This window comes from Microtus pennsylvanicus, chromosome 11 (assembly GCF_037038515.1).
Source record: "Microtus pennsylvanicus isolate mMicPen1 chromosome 11, mMicPen1.hap1, whole genome shotgun sequence".
NCBI classification, from domain to species: Eukaryota; Metazoa; Chordata; class Mammalia; order Rodentia; family Cricetidae; genus Microtus; species Microtus pennsylvanicus.
The window spans coordinates 12,351,101-12,364,220 of record NC_134589.1 but is presented as its reverse complement, the minus strand read 5'-3'; the positions used below and the strand labels follow the sequence as shown (position 1 = coordinate 12,364,220).

Sequence of the window (13,120 nt, the reverse complement as noted above, 5' to 3'; positions counted from 1 at the left end):
GAATCTTCCCTGGGTCCTATTCCTTGTTGTCTTATTGAAATGGGTAGTGGGGTTCTGGGGTTCTGCTTTTCCATTTCCCCATGGGCACTGCAAATTGTGCAGCTGGTCCTACTGTGTTGTAAGCTTGGATCGTTCCATTCCAAACTACATACTCAAAAAAGAATAAACCCAAGGGCAACAGATGCTTATGGCTTAATGTGTGTGAAGTTCTTGGGAAAATGCCTGGGGTTAGAATACGTGCTTTATAAGCATTCAAGGTTAGGGTTATGAGAATAATCACGAGGACCACTCGGAGTGTGAGCTGGGAGGGTCCTTGTACTTCAGTCTCAAGAGGAAAGAAAGAATGGATGCTTGTTTAGAAGTAAAGTTAAGAGCGATGGATGGAGCTGTTTGGAGTTACTAGCGCAGCTCTTGACAGCTGCCTGCAACACCGGCATCCAAGCTTTCCCTCAGGAGTTTGAGCCTCGTGATCCCAGGATGCCTGGCTGCTGCAAGTCTGGAATAAACCCATGCTTGGGAATGTTATGCCAGGCACCTGGAAACTGCGGGAAGGAAGGCCACAAATACATTTTCCTGCACCCCGAGGAGACCAAGGGGACAGAAGGGAAGTGCTGGCAGGGCGGAGTTCCCTAGCTATGAACCCAGGATCTCCCGGAAGATCTGGAGGGAGAGCCTCACCCAGTTTGTGTAAACCTGGCAGTGCGCGTAGGCACAAGCACCATCCCTGTCCTCATTCTGTCATAGGATCATAGGAGGATCATAGGAGGTATCATCTGGCCTGCTGCCAAGAGCGGAGCTTCAGGAGCGGAACGTACTTCCTGGCCAGCCGGCCTGGGATCTCACAGTGCAGTTTCCTTGCTCCCCGAGGATGCCCCTAATTTGCTGTTTGTCACTTTGAAAAAAAGTCATTTCAGGCTAGGGAGATAATAAAGCCCGGCTGATAACGTGTTTGAGTTTCATCTCTAGAACCCTTGTATCTATATTTAAATAGATTTAAGTGTGGTGGCAATCCAGGTTCAAAATCCCAGTCCCAGGGTGGCAGAGAGGTGAAGATCTCTGGTGCTTCCTGGCTAGCCTGGTCTACTCTGACAGTTCCAGGTGGTTGAAAGACCTAGAGTCAAAACCAAGAGGGGTGACTCTTGAGGAACAACACCTGAAATTGTCTCATGGCCCCTACACACACGTGCACCTTGCATGTGCTTGAATGCATACAAGAGCAGGCACACATATTAACACACGCACATACAAACACGAACATGCATGAACTCTCACACACACAGCAACACCTTCCCCCCGCCCAACCACTCATACACATGCAGTTTCAGGGCCAGATGTAGTAGCCTGAGCCTGTAATCCCAGAATTCAGGAGGCGGAGGCAGGATATTGTGACTGAGGCCAGCTTAGACTACATAGAGAGTGTCAGGCCAGCCTGGGCTACACAGCGAGAATCTGCCTCTCTTTTTATTTTTAAAACAGAGTTTGATTCAGAATTAACCTGTCTTCTGGGAATAGCCCAGGTCTCTGTAGTAAGAAAGACCTTGCTATAGTGTGCAAAACTAGAGGGAACTGGTATTGTCCCGATCAGATGGTTCTCATTTTGGTAATTCCCATGTGGGAGCCCTCCAAATATTGTGAAGAGAGCTAGACGGTGCCTTGCTGTGAAATGTCGAATAACCAACTGAAAACAAAACAAAACAACCCAACAACAAACCAGATGGTGGTGCATGCCTTTAATCCCAGCACTCGGGGAGGCAGAGGCAGGTGGATCTCTGTGAGTTCGAGGCCAGCCTGGTCTATGGAGCGAGTTCCAGGACAGGCTCCAAAGCTACAGAGAAACCCTGTCTCGAAAAGCAAAAAGCAAACAAACAAAACAAAACAAAACAAACAACCAGCTGCCTCTACCTCCCCACTTGTACTGAGCTGCAGATGCCAGCCATTTTGTTGTAGCTCCGGACCCCCTTTCCTGGGTGTCTGTCGCTCTCACAGTGTGCAAGCAGATGGTCAGGATGGAGGACTGGGAATGACTTTGTTCACAGGGCTGCTGTCTCCGTGGTGATGACCTCACTGTGGAAGTCACTGGCCAGAGCATCTACAGGAGCCTTTCCAGTCTGGTGGTCTCATGACATCCCCAACGTTTATATGGTGGCTCACGGAGTGTTTCAAGAGAGAAAGTCTTACAAGGCCAGAGCCCAGCGACTGGCAGTGTTGCTTCCATGTTATTCTATTTAAAAAACAAACAAACAACAAACAAAAACCAACCACCAATCTGCCCCAGATTCAAGGCAGGGGACATAAATCCCACCTCCCAGTGGGAGATATGTCAAAACATTCATGGCCATCTTCAAACTTCCCTAAATAAAAGAGCAAAGAATTCTGTGCTGTCGATATGTCAAAAGGCATATAATTACCTGGAGGCTGAGGAGCTGGTTCCATAGATATGGCATATCATTAAAAAAAACATACTCATAAGTTTATTTAGGCTCACAGTTTCAAAGGGGACAGTTCCATCATGGTAGAAAGGCATGGTGGCAGAGGAGGCTCTGTTGATGGCCATGGGAGCTTGAAGCTAGACTGTTCACATCCTGGCTGACCAGGAAGCAGAGGACAGTCTGGAACAAGGGATAGCGTGACCGTCTGAGGCTCACTCTTGGGGATATACCTCCAGCAGGCGGTAAGGTCTAAAGCCGCCTTGGCCTTCACAGTAGCGCCATGAGCTGGAGACCACCTTCTCGAAATGTAGTCCTGTGGGGAACATTCTAGATTCAAACTATATCACACACAGCTGCCCCCTTTCTCTGCTGGTCACAGTAGTGTCCAAGCAAAAGAAAGAAATAAGTGTCCCTTTTCAGTTTCACATAAGTAACTTTGTCAGTGAGACCTGCTGTCCAGATGGGGAGAACTTGGCCCCTCCTGAAAGGGTTTCTGGGTATTTTCCTCTTAGTCTGTAGGAAATTTTTTTATATATATACAAAAGTCTATTTACACAACACAAAACTGGTTTCTTGAAGCTGTTAGAACCAGTGACAACTCAGTGACATTTAGTGCTGGTCCCCTGCAACCACCGCTTTATAGAGAGGCAGAATGTTTTCATCACTCCAGAAGAAAAGCCCACACCCATTCCCCACTCTTGCAAGCTCTTAGCATCTGCCAGCCTTTCTAGGTCGCACTGAATTTGCCTAGTCTGGCTAGTTCATAGAAATAGAAACACACACACACACACATCAGTCCGTGGCATATTGTTTCTAACATCTTTTACCCACCACTAGTTTTGTGTATGTGGTGTTGGAGATTGGAATCAGGGTCTTAAGTGTGCCAAGCAAGGGTTCTACAGCCCTGGTGCTTGGTTTCTTTGAGACGGAGTTTCACTGTGTAGCCCAGGCTGGTCTTGAACTCATGATCCTCTTGGTTTATCTTTTGGTTTATCTTCTGAGTGCTGGGGTCAGGGGCATGTGGCCGTCATACCTGTAATGTTTTTTTAAGGTAAATCATATTACTTATATGCAAACTCGTTCCTTTTTAATTGTTGAGTATTATTTCACTCCATAGACATAACACATTTTAAAAGCTGTCTGCTCACATAAATTTACAAAAAAGCTGAATGCCATTTGGGCTAGTCTCACCTTTTGGTTGTTGAAAATAGGGTTCTATGAGCATTGATTAGTATTTATTGGGTAATTCCCAGTAGTAGAATTTCTGGGACTCACAATGGAAATAATGATTTTTTTGTTTTGTTTTGTTTTGTTTATTTTTATAAATGTGTATGGGTGTTTTGCCTTCATGTGTATCTGTGTTGCATGTATGTGCCCAGTGACTGTGGAGGCCAGAAGGGGTCAGGTCCCCTGGAACTGGAGTTAGAGATGGCTGCGAGAGCATGCGTGTGTATGTAGGAAACCGTAGGTTGATGTCAGATGTGTTACTCGATAGTATCATACTTTGGCTTTTGAGTCAGAATTTATCAGTGAGCCTGGAGGTTGCTGTTTTGGCTAGGCTGGCTGGCCAGTGAGCCCCCAGGACCTCTCGTCATGTTTTCTCGACACTGAGATTGCTGATGTGGGCCCTGTAGACACATTAGCAATAGAGTCACCTCCCCGGACTCCATGTCGAGATGTTTCAATGTCACATTCCAGTGTCCACTTTGGGCCAGCCCCGCATCTCACTCAGTCTCAGCTTCCCTTCTGTGCTAGGTTGCTGAGATCTCCACAGTCCGGACACCATGAGACCGGGAGATGACATTACCCTTTCAGCCATCTTTCCCTCCCTCCCCACAAACCCTCTGTCACTGCCATGGTCATTCTAGACTCAGATCTGTAGAGGGTAAGAAGTTAGATGATAAACACAGAAACTCAAAGAAGAGTAAAATAAATACTGATCCACCTGAGCATTTTGTTTTGCTTTTGTTTTTTGTTTTGATTTTTGAGACAGGGTTTCTCTGTGTGGCCCTGGCTGTCCTGGACCTCACTCTGTAGACCAGGCTGGCCTCGAACTCACAGAGATCCGCCTGCCTCTGCCTCCCGAGTGCTGGGATTAAAGGCGTGCGCCACCACTGCTAGCTGCTGTTTCATTTATATTCACAGCTTTCCCTACGCATACACTCTTTCTCTGAACCTTTGAAGGATGAAAGCATCATGCCCCGTTGGGGATGGAGAGATGGCTCGTGGGCTCAGAGCACCTGCTGAGACCTTGCTCTGGTTCCCAGCACCTGCATGCTGACTCACAACTGTCTGGAACTCCAGTTCTGTGGGGTCCAGTGCCCTCTTCTGTCCTCTGCAGGCACTACACAGAACTGCTGCCCATACAAACGCATGCAAGCAAAACAGGTCTTTTAAAAAAATGCTCAATAATGTTTTAATAATGCCCATAGTGCCATTATTACACTAAAAACGGCCAGTAATCCCCTGATATCTAAAGCCCACTCCACATTAAAATTTCCTTTACTATGCCTCAAATGTGCATTAAGTGTATTTGAAGTGAGATCGCTTTACTTTTGCTTTTCTCTCTTTGGTTTCCTTTGATGTAGGCTGTTGCCTAGCCCTTCCCAGTTTTTTTTTTCCCCTGGCTCTTAGGAGTAGCTGGACCCTTGTCTCGAAACACCTGAGCACTGATTTGTGTTGAGAGTTGAATCTGTTGTTCTCGTAGCTGGATTTCCTGGACCGTAGAAATTAGATTCAGAAGTTTGACTAGATTCAGGTTAAGTGTTTTTGGCAGAATCCCCGCTTTTTTACACTTCATCTCTCATCCCATCAGGAGGCATAAAAGGCCACGGGTAAATGCTTAGAGACACTAAGTCTAATCCCTTTATGGACAGCTAATTGCTAGTTCTGCCCAACTCATAAACGGCTGGAGGGTGTCAGAGTGTGACAGTGTGACCACTTAGGGCCACTGGTCACCAGTTATTTTTTAGGACGTTGTAGACCTGGTCATTTCCCAAGGCTACTGTGCCCTTGGTGTGAGCTAGCAGATGCAAAGGAGTGTTCTCCCTTGTCACCTGGTCGAGGCTGTGGATCAGTCCAGAGGCCAGGGCACCTGCTTAATTATTTTCCTTTAATTATGAATATTTAGGACGTGGAATTGATAATATGTTCGCCTCCAGTGGTGAAAAATGACTCGGTGTACGTCCGTGTGTACCTGCGTGTGTGTGTGTGTGTGTGTGTGTGTGTGTGCGCGTGTGTGTTGATGGAGATCCAACCAAGGGAGTTGAGCATGCTTAGCACTGTACCAATGAACTATGTCTCCCAAGCACGTACTTATTCTTCTGATGCTCAAGTGATCTCAAACCTGGAGTTAGATATTTCTCCCAAGGGAGAAATTCCTTTAATGTGGGACTGTGCTGGAAGCAAAGACTGGGTGCAGGTAGGTTCGCTGTTTTGGGGGGCAGGGGAGAGCAGCGCTTCTTTCTGTCAGTTGGTTCGTCAGTTGGAAATCGATTGTTTATAGGATTATGAATTCATAACGACATTTTCTTTCTAGCTAAATGTTTATCTTGTGGTGCTGTCATTGAACCGAGAGCCTCGCGAGTGCTAGGCAAGCTCTTTGCCACTGCGCTAGCTGTATCCTCAACCTGTCATTACGCTGCTGGTAATTTTTATATTACAGGCTTTTCTTAACATCGTATAGCTCTTATATTTTCTGACATTGAAAATCTTGGTTCCCTGTTAGGAACATTAATATAATTACTTATTTACATTTCTCTCTCATACACATGAAAACGTCTCAAAAAAAATCCCTGTACTAACACTTCCACCAATAGTACAGCCACTGTGTAAAGTGTAAGATTTCCTAAGAATATACTTTTTGGTTGTTGTTATGGACAGCCTGAACACTGCGTGCTAAAGTCGCCTGAAATGGTTCTTCCTTCTGGGTGTTCTTCTTTGAAATTTGTTGTCTAGTGAGACTCGTTTGTTTCTTTTTTTGTTTCTTCTTATAGAGTCTGCTGGGTTCTCTTTGAAGCTTAACTTTGCATTTTGCCCAGATCTGACGTTCACCTGGTACAGACATCAATCCATAGACCACCATAATCCCAAGGATCTTGCTCCCAGCCCCTTACCCAGCCATTTCTCCTCCCTCTTCTGAGAAACCTTGTTTATTTCATTTTTAAGACTGGTTTTTGGCCTACTTTTTCTATCAGCGATGTAAAGAAGGAAGGGTTTCTTTTGTCTCCCAGTTTGAGGGTACAGCCCATCATGGCGGGGAAAGGAACATGAGGCAGCTGGTCATGTTGTCTTCACAGGCAGGAAGCAAAGCAAGGTAAATTCTGTCACGGACCCCAGTCCATGGGGTGGTGCATGGGATGGTGGCACCCACAGTCAGGCTAGGTCTTCACTGTTGAGTTAATGTCCCTGGAAATGCTCTCTCAGACACACACAGAGGTGTGTCTCCTAAGTGGTTCTGAATGCTTCCAAGTCGATAGTTAAGACTTAGCCATCTACTCCTCTATCTGCAAACTCTTTCTCCAGTGGAATGCCTGCCCTTGTCACTATCAAAGTGTCCCTAACAGCTCCATCTTTTAGATTCCAGTCTGGGTCCTGTCCATGCCATGGAGTCTTTCACGAAGCTTGGGTCCTTATCAAGTCCTTTGTCCCCATAAGTTCTGAAGCATGCTGGTCTGTATCCTATTGTCTCCGGGCTAGGGGTCTTATTTATGTATTTTTGTCCATGCTCTCTGTAGTAGGAGGCTGTTTGTTCGTTTCCTGGCGCCCAGGCTCCTGAAATAGCCACACAGAAACTGTATTAATTAAATCACTGCTTGGCTATTGGCTAGCTTTTACATCTTGATTTAAGCCATTTCTATTAATCTGTGTATTGCCACATGGCCGTGGCTTACCAGCAAACTTTTGGCATGTCTGTCTCTAGTGGCTCCATGGCTTCTTCTGACTCTGCCTCCTTTCTCTCAGCATTCAATTTAGTTTTCCCTGCCTAGCTCTATTCTACCCTATGGGCTCAAGACAGTTTCTTTATTAACCAATGGTATTCACAGCATACAGAGGGGAATCCCAATCAGCTGTCCTTTAAGTGATCCCACCCTTGCTTTCTTTATATTATTTTTCTTTTTTGATTTATTTATATGTATGAGTGTTTTACCTGCATGCATGCATGTGCATCATGTGTGTGCTTGGTGCCCTCAGAAGCCAGAGGAGGGCATCGGATCTTCTGGGTCTGGAGTTGCAGATGGTTGTGAACCACCATGTGGGTGCAGGGAAGCAAACTCTAGTCCCCTCCAGGAACAGCCAGTGCCTTTCGCTGCTGAGTCATCTCTCCAACTCCAGTCTTGTTTTACAGCCAGGTTGCATGTTCCTGTAAGGGTGGGGACATGCCTAGAATTTGTTTTTTACTCTTATCATATTTTATTCACATGGGAAGAGAACACATATATACAATGGCACAAGTGTGGAGGTCCCAGGACGACTTGTGGGACTTGGTTCTCTCGTTCCTTCATGTGGGTCCTAGGAATCGAACTGATCTTTGGTTTGGCAGCAGGCACCTTTAACCATTGAGCAATTTCACTGGCACCATGCCTAGAATTCCTTCCTTCCTTCCTTCCTTCCTTCCTTCCTTCCTTCCTTCCTTCCTTCCTTCCTTTATTTTTTTCCAGGCACGGTTTTTCCGTGATCAGCTCTAGTTGTCCCAGAACTTACTCTGTAGATCAGGCTGGCCTCAAACTCACGAAGATCCGCCTGCCACTGCCTCAAGTGCTGGGTTTAAAGGTGTGCACCACCACCGCCCAGCTCCTATGCCTATAATTTTTAAAGAACATGTTTATATTACTTTGTATTTATCTTGTGTACATATTTGGGGTTGGTGTTATATGCCTGCCACACCAATTGTAGAGGTCAAAGGACAACTTGTAGGAATTGATTCTCTTTTCCACCATGCGAGTCTCTGGAATTGAACTCAAGTCACCAAGCTTGGTGGCACGCACCTTTACCCTCTGAATCATCTTGCTTGCCCTAGAATTCTTTTATATTCCCTATATAAGGCAGGCATGGGTACACAACCGTATAGAGCTTGGCGGTTTTTGCTGTTAGCAGTGGTTACATTTTGCGTGATCACGACAAACAGCAGATACCGCAACCTTATCCTGACTGGAAGTGCAGCCTAACATTCTTGCGAGCCCCTGGATGCAGCGTTTTTATCAGTCAATTCATAACCTTGTTTTATGTGCGATTCTGTTTAAAGACACCATGTTTGTTTAATACATACTTCTGAGTCATTAGCGTTGGGCTCAGCCAACAGCGCTGTAACTCATTCCTGAACAGCTTGGGGAACATGCTCATCTCTGTAAGGCACGCTGCAGCTCTAGTGCATATGGATGCCAGGCAGCTCTTAGCATGTTACTGGGGGGCCATTGCACACAGTCGAATCACCCACAAAAATATGAAAAGCAAAAGCCAGGGACTCAATAGAGAGGTCAGAGGACACTCACTAGGAGCCTCAGAGCTGAAACAGGGTGGCAGAGAGTAATTTTGTCTGACCTTGACAAGAAATGTGTGCCTTGGAGCAGGCTCTTCTCTCTCTCTCTCTCTCTCTCTCTCTCTCTCTCTCTCTCTCTCTCTCTCTCTCTCTCTCTCTCCTTCCCCTGCTGTTTGCATGTGTGTGTGCAGTTATGTGTGCATTGGGAGACCATACATAGATGACAGGTGTCTTTCTGGACTGCTCTCCACTGTACTAAGACATTGTTTTTATTGCATGTGTTCTATGTATGTGTGGGGGCACCCTTGTGCCATATGTTCTGTGGGGGGGCACCCTTGTGCCATGTGTTCTGTGTGTGTGGGGGGCACCTTGTGCCATGTGTTCTGTGTATGTGTGTGTGGGGGCACCCTTGTGCCATGTGTTCTGTGTATGTGTGGGGGGGGCACCCTTGTGCCATGTGTTCTGTGTGTGTGGGGGCACCTTGTGCCATGTGTTCTATGTATGTGTGGGGGCACCTTGTGCCATGTGTTCTGTGTGTGTGGGGGCACCTTGTGCCATGTGTTCTGTGTGTGTGGGGGCACCTTGTGCCATGTGTTCTGTGTGTGGGGGGCACCCTTGTGCCATGTGTTCTGTGTGTGTGGGGGCACCTTGTGCCATGTGTTCTGTGTGTGGGGGGGCACCCTTGTGCCATGTGTTCTGTGTATGTGTGGGGGCACCCTTGTGCCATGTGTTCTATGTATGTGTGAGGGCACCCTTGTGCAATGTGTTCTGTGTATGTGTGGGGGCACCCTTGTGCCATGTGTTCTATGTATGTGGGGGGGGCACCCTTGTGCAATGTGTTCTGTGTATGTGTGGGGGGGCACCCTTGTGCCATGTGTTCTGTGTGTGTGGGGGCACCCTTGTGCCATGTGTTCTGTGGGGGGGGCACCCTTGTGCCATGTGTTCTGTGGGGGGGGGCACCTTGTGCCATGTGTTCTATGTATGTGTGGGGGCACCTTGTGCCATGTGTTCTGTGTATGTGTGGGGGCACCTTGTGCCACGTGTTCTATGTATGTGTGTGTGGGGGCACCTTGTGCCATGTGTTCTGTGTATGTGTGGGGGCACCCTTGTGCCATGTGTTCTATGTATGTGGGGGGGCACCCTTGTGCCATGTGTTCTATGTATGTGGGGGGGCACCCTTGTGCCATGGTGTGCGTGTGGAAGTCAGAGGACAGCTTCGGGAACTCAGTACTCTCCTGCCCCCAGTGTGGGTCCTGAGGATCGAACTCAGATCGTCAGGCTTGGTGGCAAGCACACTTATCTACTGGACTAGCAATCCGGTCCTGATTTACCAAACCTGGGGCTCACTTCTTCAGAAAGGCTGGAAGACTGGCCATCAAGCTCAGGGAATCCTCCTGTCTCCACTTCCCTCACACTAGGAGGGTTATAAGTGTGTTGACATGGGTGCTGGGAATTTGAGCTCACACTTATACTTCAAGTGCTTTACCGACTGAGCCGTCTTCCCAGCCCTGTGACTCATATTTTTTCTAAGTCTATTTCTTTCTTTAGATAAAAAAAAAACAAAAACTTGGTCAGTGTGTCTTTGTGGGTATATTCACACATAAGGGCATTTGCCCATGGAAGCCAGAAGAGGGTGTTGGATCTCCTGGTGCTGGAAACTGAACTCTGGTCCTCTGCAAGAGGAGTCTCTACTTCTAATCACTGAGTCGTCTCTCCTGTGTCTGTTTCTATCCATGGATGATTCTAACCTGGTTCAAATCTTGATTTTGAGGTTCAAAAACTCCCTGAAGTGAGTGACTTTGACATACGGGATCTATAAATAAAAAGCGTTGGCCCTGCCAGTCTGAGTTAACCTCTAACTAATTTCCTTCCAGGGCTTCCTTTTCCTTGCCCACCACAGGGTGGCTTCTACAGTTGTTCTCAGGGCTATCATTCCAGCCCCCGAGTGAGTCCCCCATCCCTTCTCATTTGCCTTCCTGTAGTTGGCCAAGTCCTGAGCTGCCTACCATTCCTTGCAGGTTTGTGGACTTCCACGCAGCTGCCTCCACCTGCTCGCCTTCGCGAGCCTCCCTGCTTACTGGCCGACTGGGTCTACGCAACGGAGTCACGCACAACTTTGCCGTCACCTCTGTCGGGGGGCTTCCACTCAACGAGACCACCTTGGCCGAGGTGCTGCAGCGGGCTGGCTATGTCACTGCCATGATAGGTAATGTCCCCTGGATAGTTGCTTCGAGATCCGAGAGCCGCCAGAGGGATGGCGGCTGCCTCTTCTGCTCGCTTCTGCGTTTTCCTTGGTTACTGTCTGGGTACAGATGGCAGGGATGCTCTTAGCTAGCTGTCTGTGACTGGGAAGGCCCGGCAGTGCCTGAAAACATGTATAGAGCTCTCTCCTCCCAGGGTAATAAGCTTTGTGGTAAGTGATTGCATCCATTAGGTCAGAGGCTCAAAGATACCATTGGGAGCTTTTCCGGACACTCTCTGCCATCCTGAGCGCGTGGGTTTTGTTCGTGTGCGTGTGGCTACGGCGTCTCGGTTTCAGGGTCCTCCATTGTAATTAGGTTCAAGGAGGGGAAAGAGAAGAGAAGGAATGGGTCCCAGGCACAATATACCCACCCATTCTTACCAAGAAATGGAATCTTTTGTGTAAGATAAGAATTACCCCCCCTCCAGAGTTCAAGGCCAGCCTGGTCTACAAGAGCTAGTTCCAGGACAGGAACCAAAAGCTACTGTGAAACCCTGCCTCGAAAAGTTAAAAAAAAAAATAATTTCCCCTCCCAGGGCTGGAGAGATGACTCAGTGGTGAAGAGCGCTGGCTGCCTTTCTGGAAGACCCGGGTTCAATCCCCAGCACCCACATGACAGCTGGCAACTGTCTGTTATTTCAGTTTGGGGGACCCTATGCCCTGACATAGACATGTATGTAAGCAAAACACCAATGTCCATAAAATAGAAATAAATCACTAAAAAAAAAAAAGAAGAAGAAGAAGAAAAGAAAAAAAGAATCCTTCCTTCCCAAGTACAGGGCTTAAACCGTACCATTCAGAGTTGGCTTAATCTGGGCATGATCGTCTTGAACAAACTGACAGCTTCGGGCTGCAGCCCCTACCTGGGATGCACAATGTACTCACTGGGTGCTGTCTCTGTAGAAAACAGTCCTGACCCTGCCCCCGCCCTGCCACCCTGCGAAATCTTACTAGAAGCGAAACTGAAGACGTGGATGTCGGGTAGGAAAACAGCAGTCAGTTCCCCGCCGTTCCCTCCCCTTCTCACTTCCTCCCTTCCCTCCTCTCTGTTTTGTTTTCTGAAACAGAGTCTCATGTATTCCAAGGTGGCCTCAAACTCATTACGTAGCTGAGGGTGACACCGAACTTTTGACGCTCCTGTCCCCACCCACCTCCTGAGCACTGGAAATTTAGGCACGTGCCACCATGTCCGGTTTTCCGTGGTCCTGGGGCTGGCACCCGGGGCTTCATGTATGTGAGGCAAGCCCTCTACCAACTGCATCCCTGTCCTTGTTTGTTCTTGAAATAGGGTCTCACTGTGTAGCCCAGGCTGGCCCCAAATATATAGTCCTGTTTGCAGCCTCTGAGTGCTGGAATTCCAGGCGTCGTTTCCTTGTACATATCTTCAAAGCACCTCTACTCAGCGTGGACTATGTTCTGGCCCTAGGGATGCATTCGTTCATTTACACAGGATTATTATTTTCCTATTGTAGAGCGAGAGAACTGTGTCTTGATCCTAAGGACATCTGCTTCCCATTCCTGCCTCAGGCAGGTCATGTCTGTGTCTGTACAGGATCTGACCCCAGATCCTGGGGCCTCTTTGCCTGCCTGTCTTGCAGACCCCGAGACCACCCAGCAGTTCCTACAGCCTCCTTGGCCTGTTTGTACTTGTTGACTTTCAGAGTTCTGGCTCCAGTGGGATTCCTGTGTCTCTCTGCCACAGTCCCTCAGCAAGGGAGGCTGTGCCAACAGACACGTGGCAGAGAGGGTCCTCCTGGGTGAGACTCTGGTCTCTGGAGCCTCCTGGGTTAGCTTGGAGGAGATTGCTTTACGCAGACCAAGGACGGGTATCTCCGCTGTTGCCTTCCCCACTCTGAGTTCAAAGGCTTTGCGTTCTTTTACCCGCCCGAACTGGAGGATGACATTCGTTGTCTCAGAAGAAGAGGAAGAAGAGACCAATAAAAGTTATTTTCTCTTTTTTGCTTCCTGTGT

The 13,120-nt window shown here is 47.8% G+C and overlaps 1 protein-coding gene across 5 annotated transcripts in view; it reads left to right on the top strand.

Annotated features, from left to right (window-relative positions):
* Window positions 1–13,120, top strand: part of Arsg (arylsulfatase G) — a 131,666-nt gene that overhangs the window by 64,508 nt on the left and 54,038 nt on the right. For 2 of the 5 annotated variants that reach the window (XM_075990259.1, XM_075990260.1), the window contains exon 3: window positions 10,926–11,113. The exons of 2 other annotated variants lie outside the window; for them this stretch is intronic. In XM_075990259.1, coding sequence (XP_075846374.1) covers window positions 10,926–11,113 — 188 coding nt within the window. Of the gene's footprint in view, window positions 1–10,925; window positions 11,114–13,120 lie in introns of those variants that run through there. One more of the 5 variants, XM_075990263.1, reaches the window with a different exon arrangement.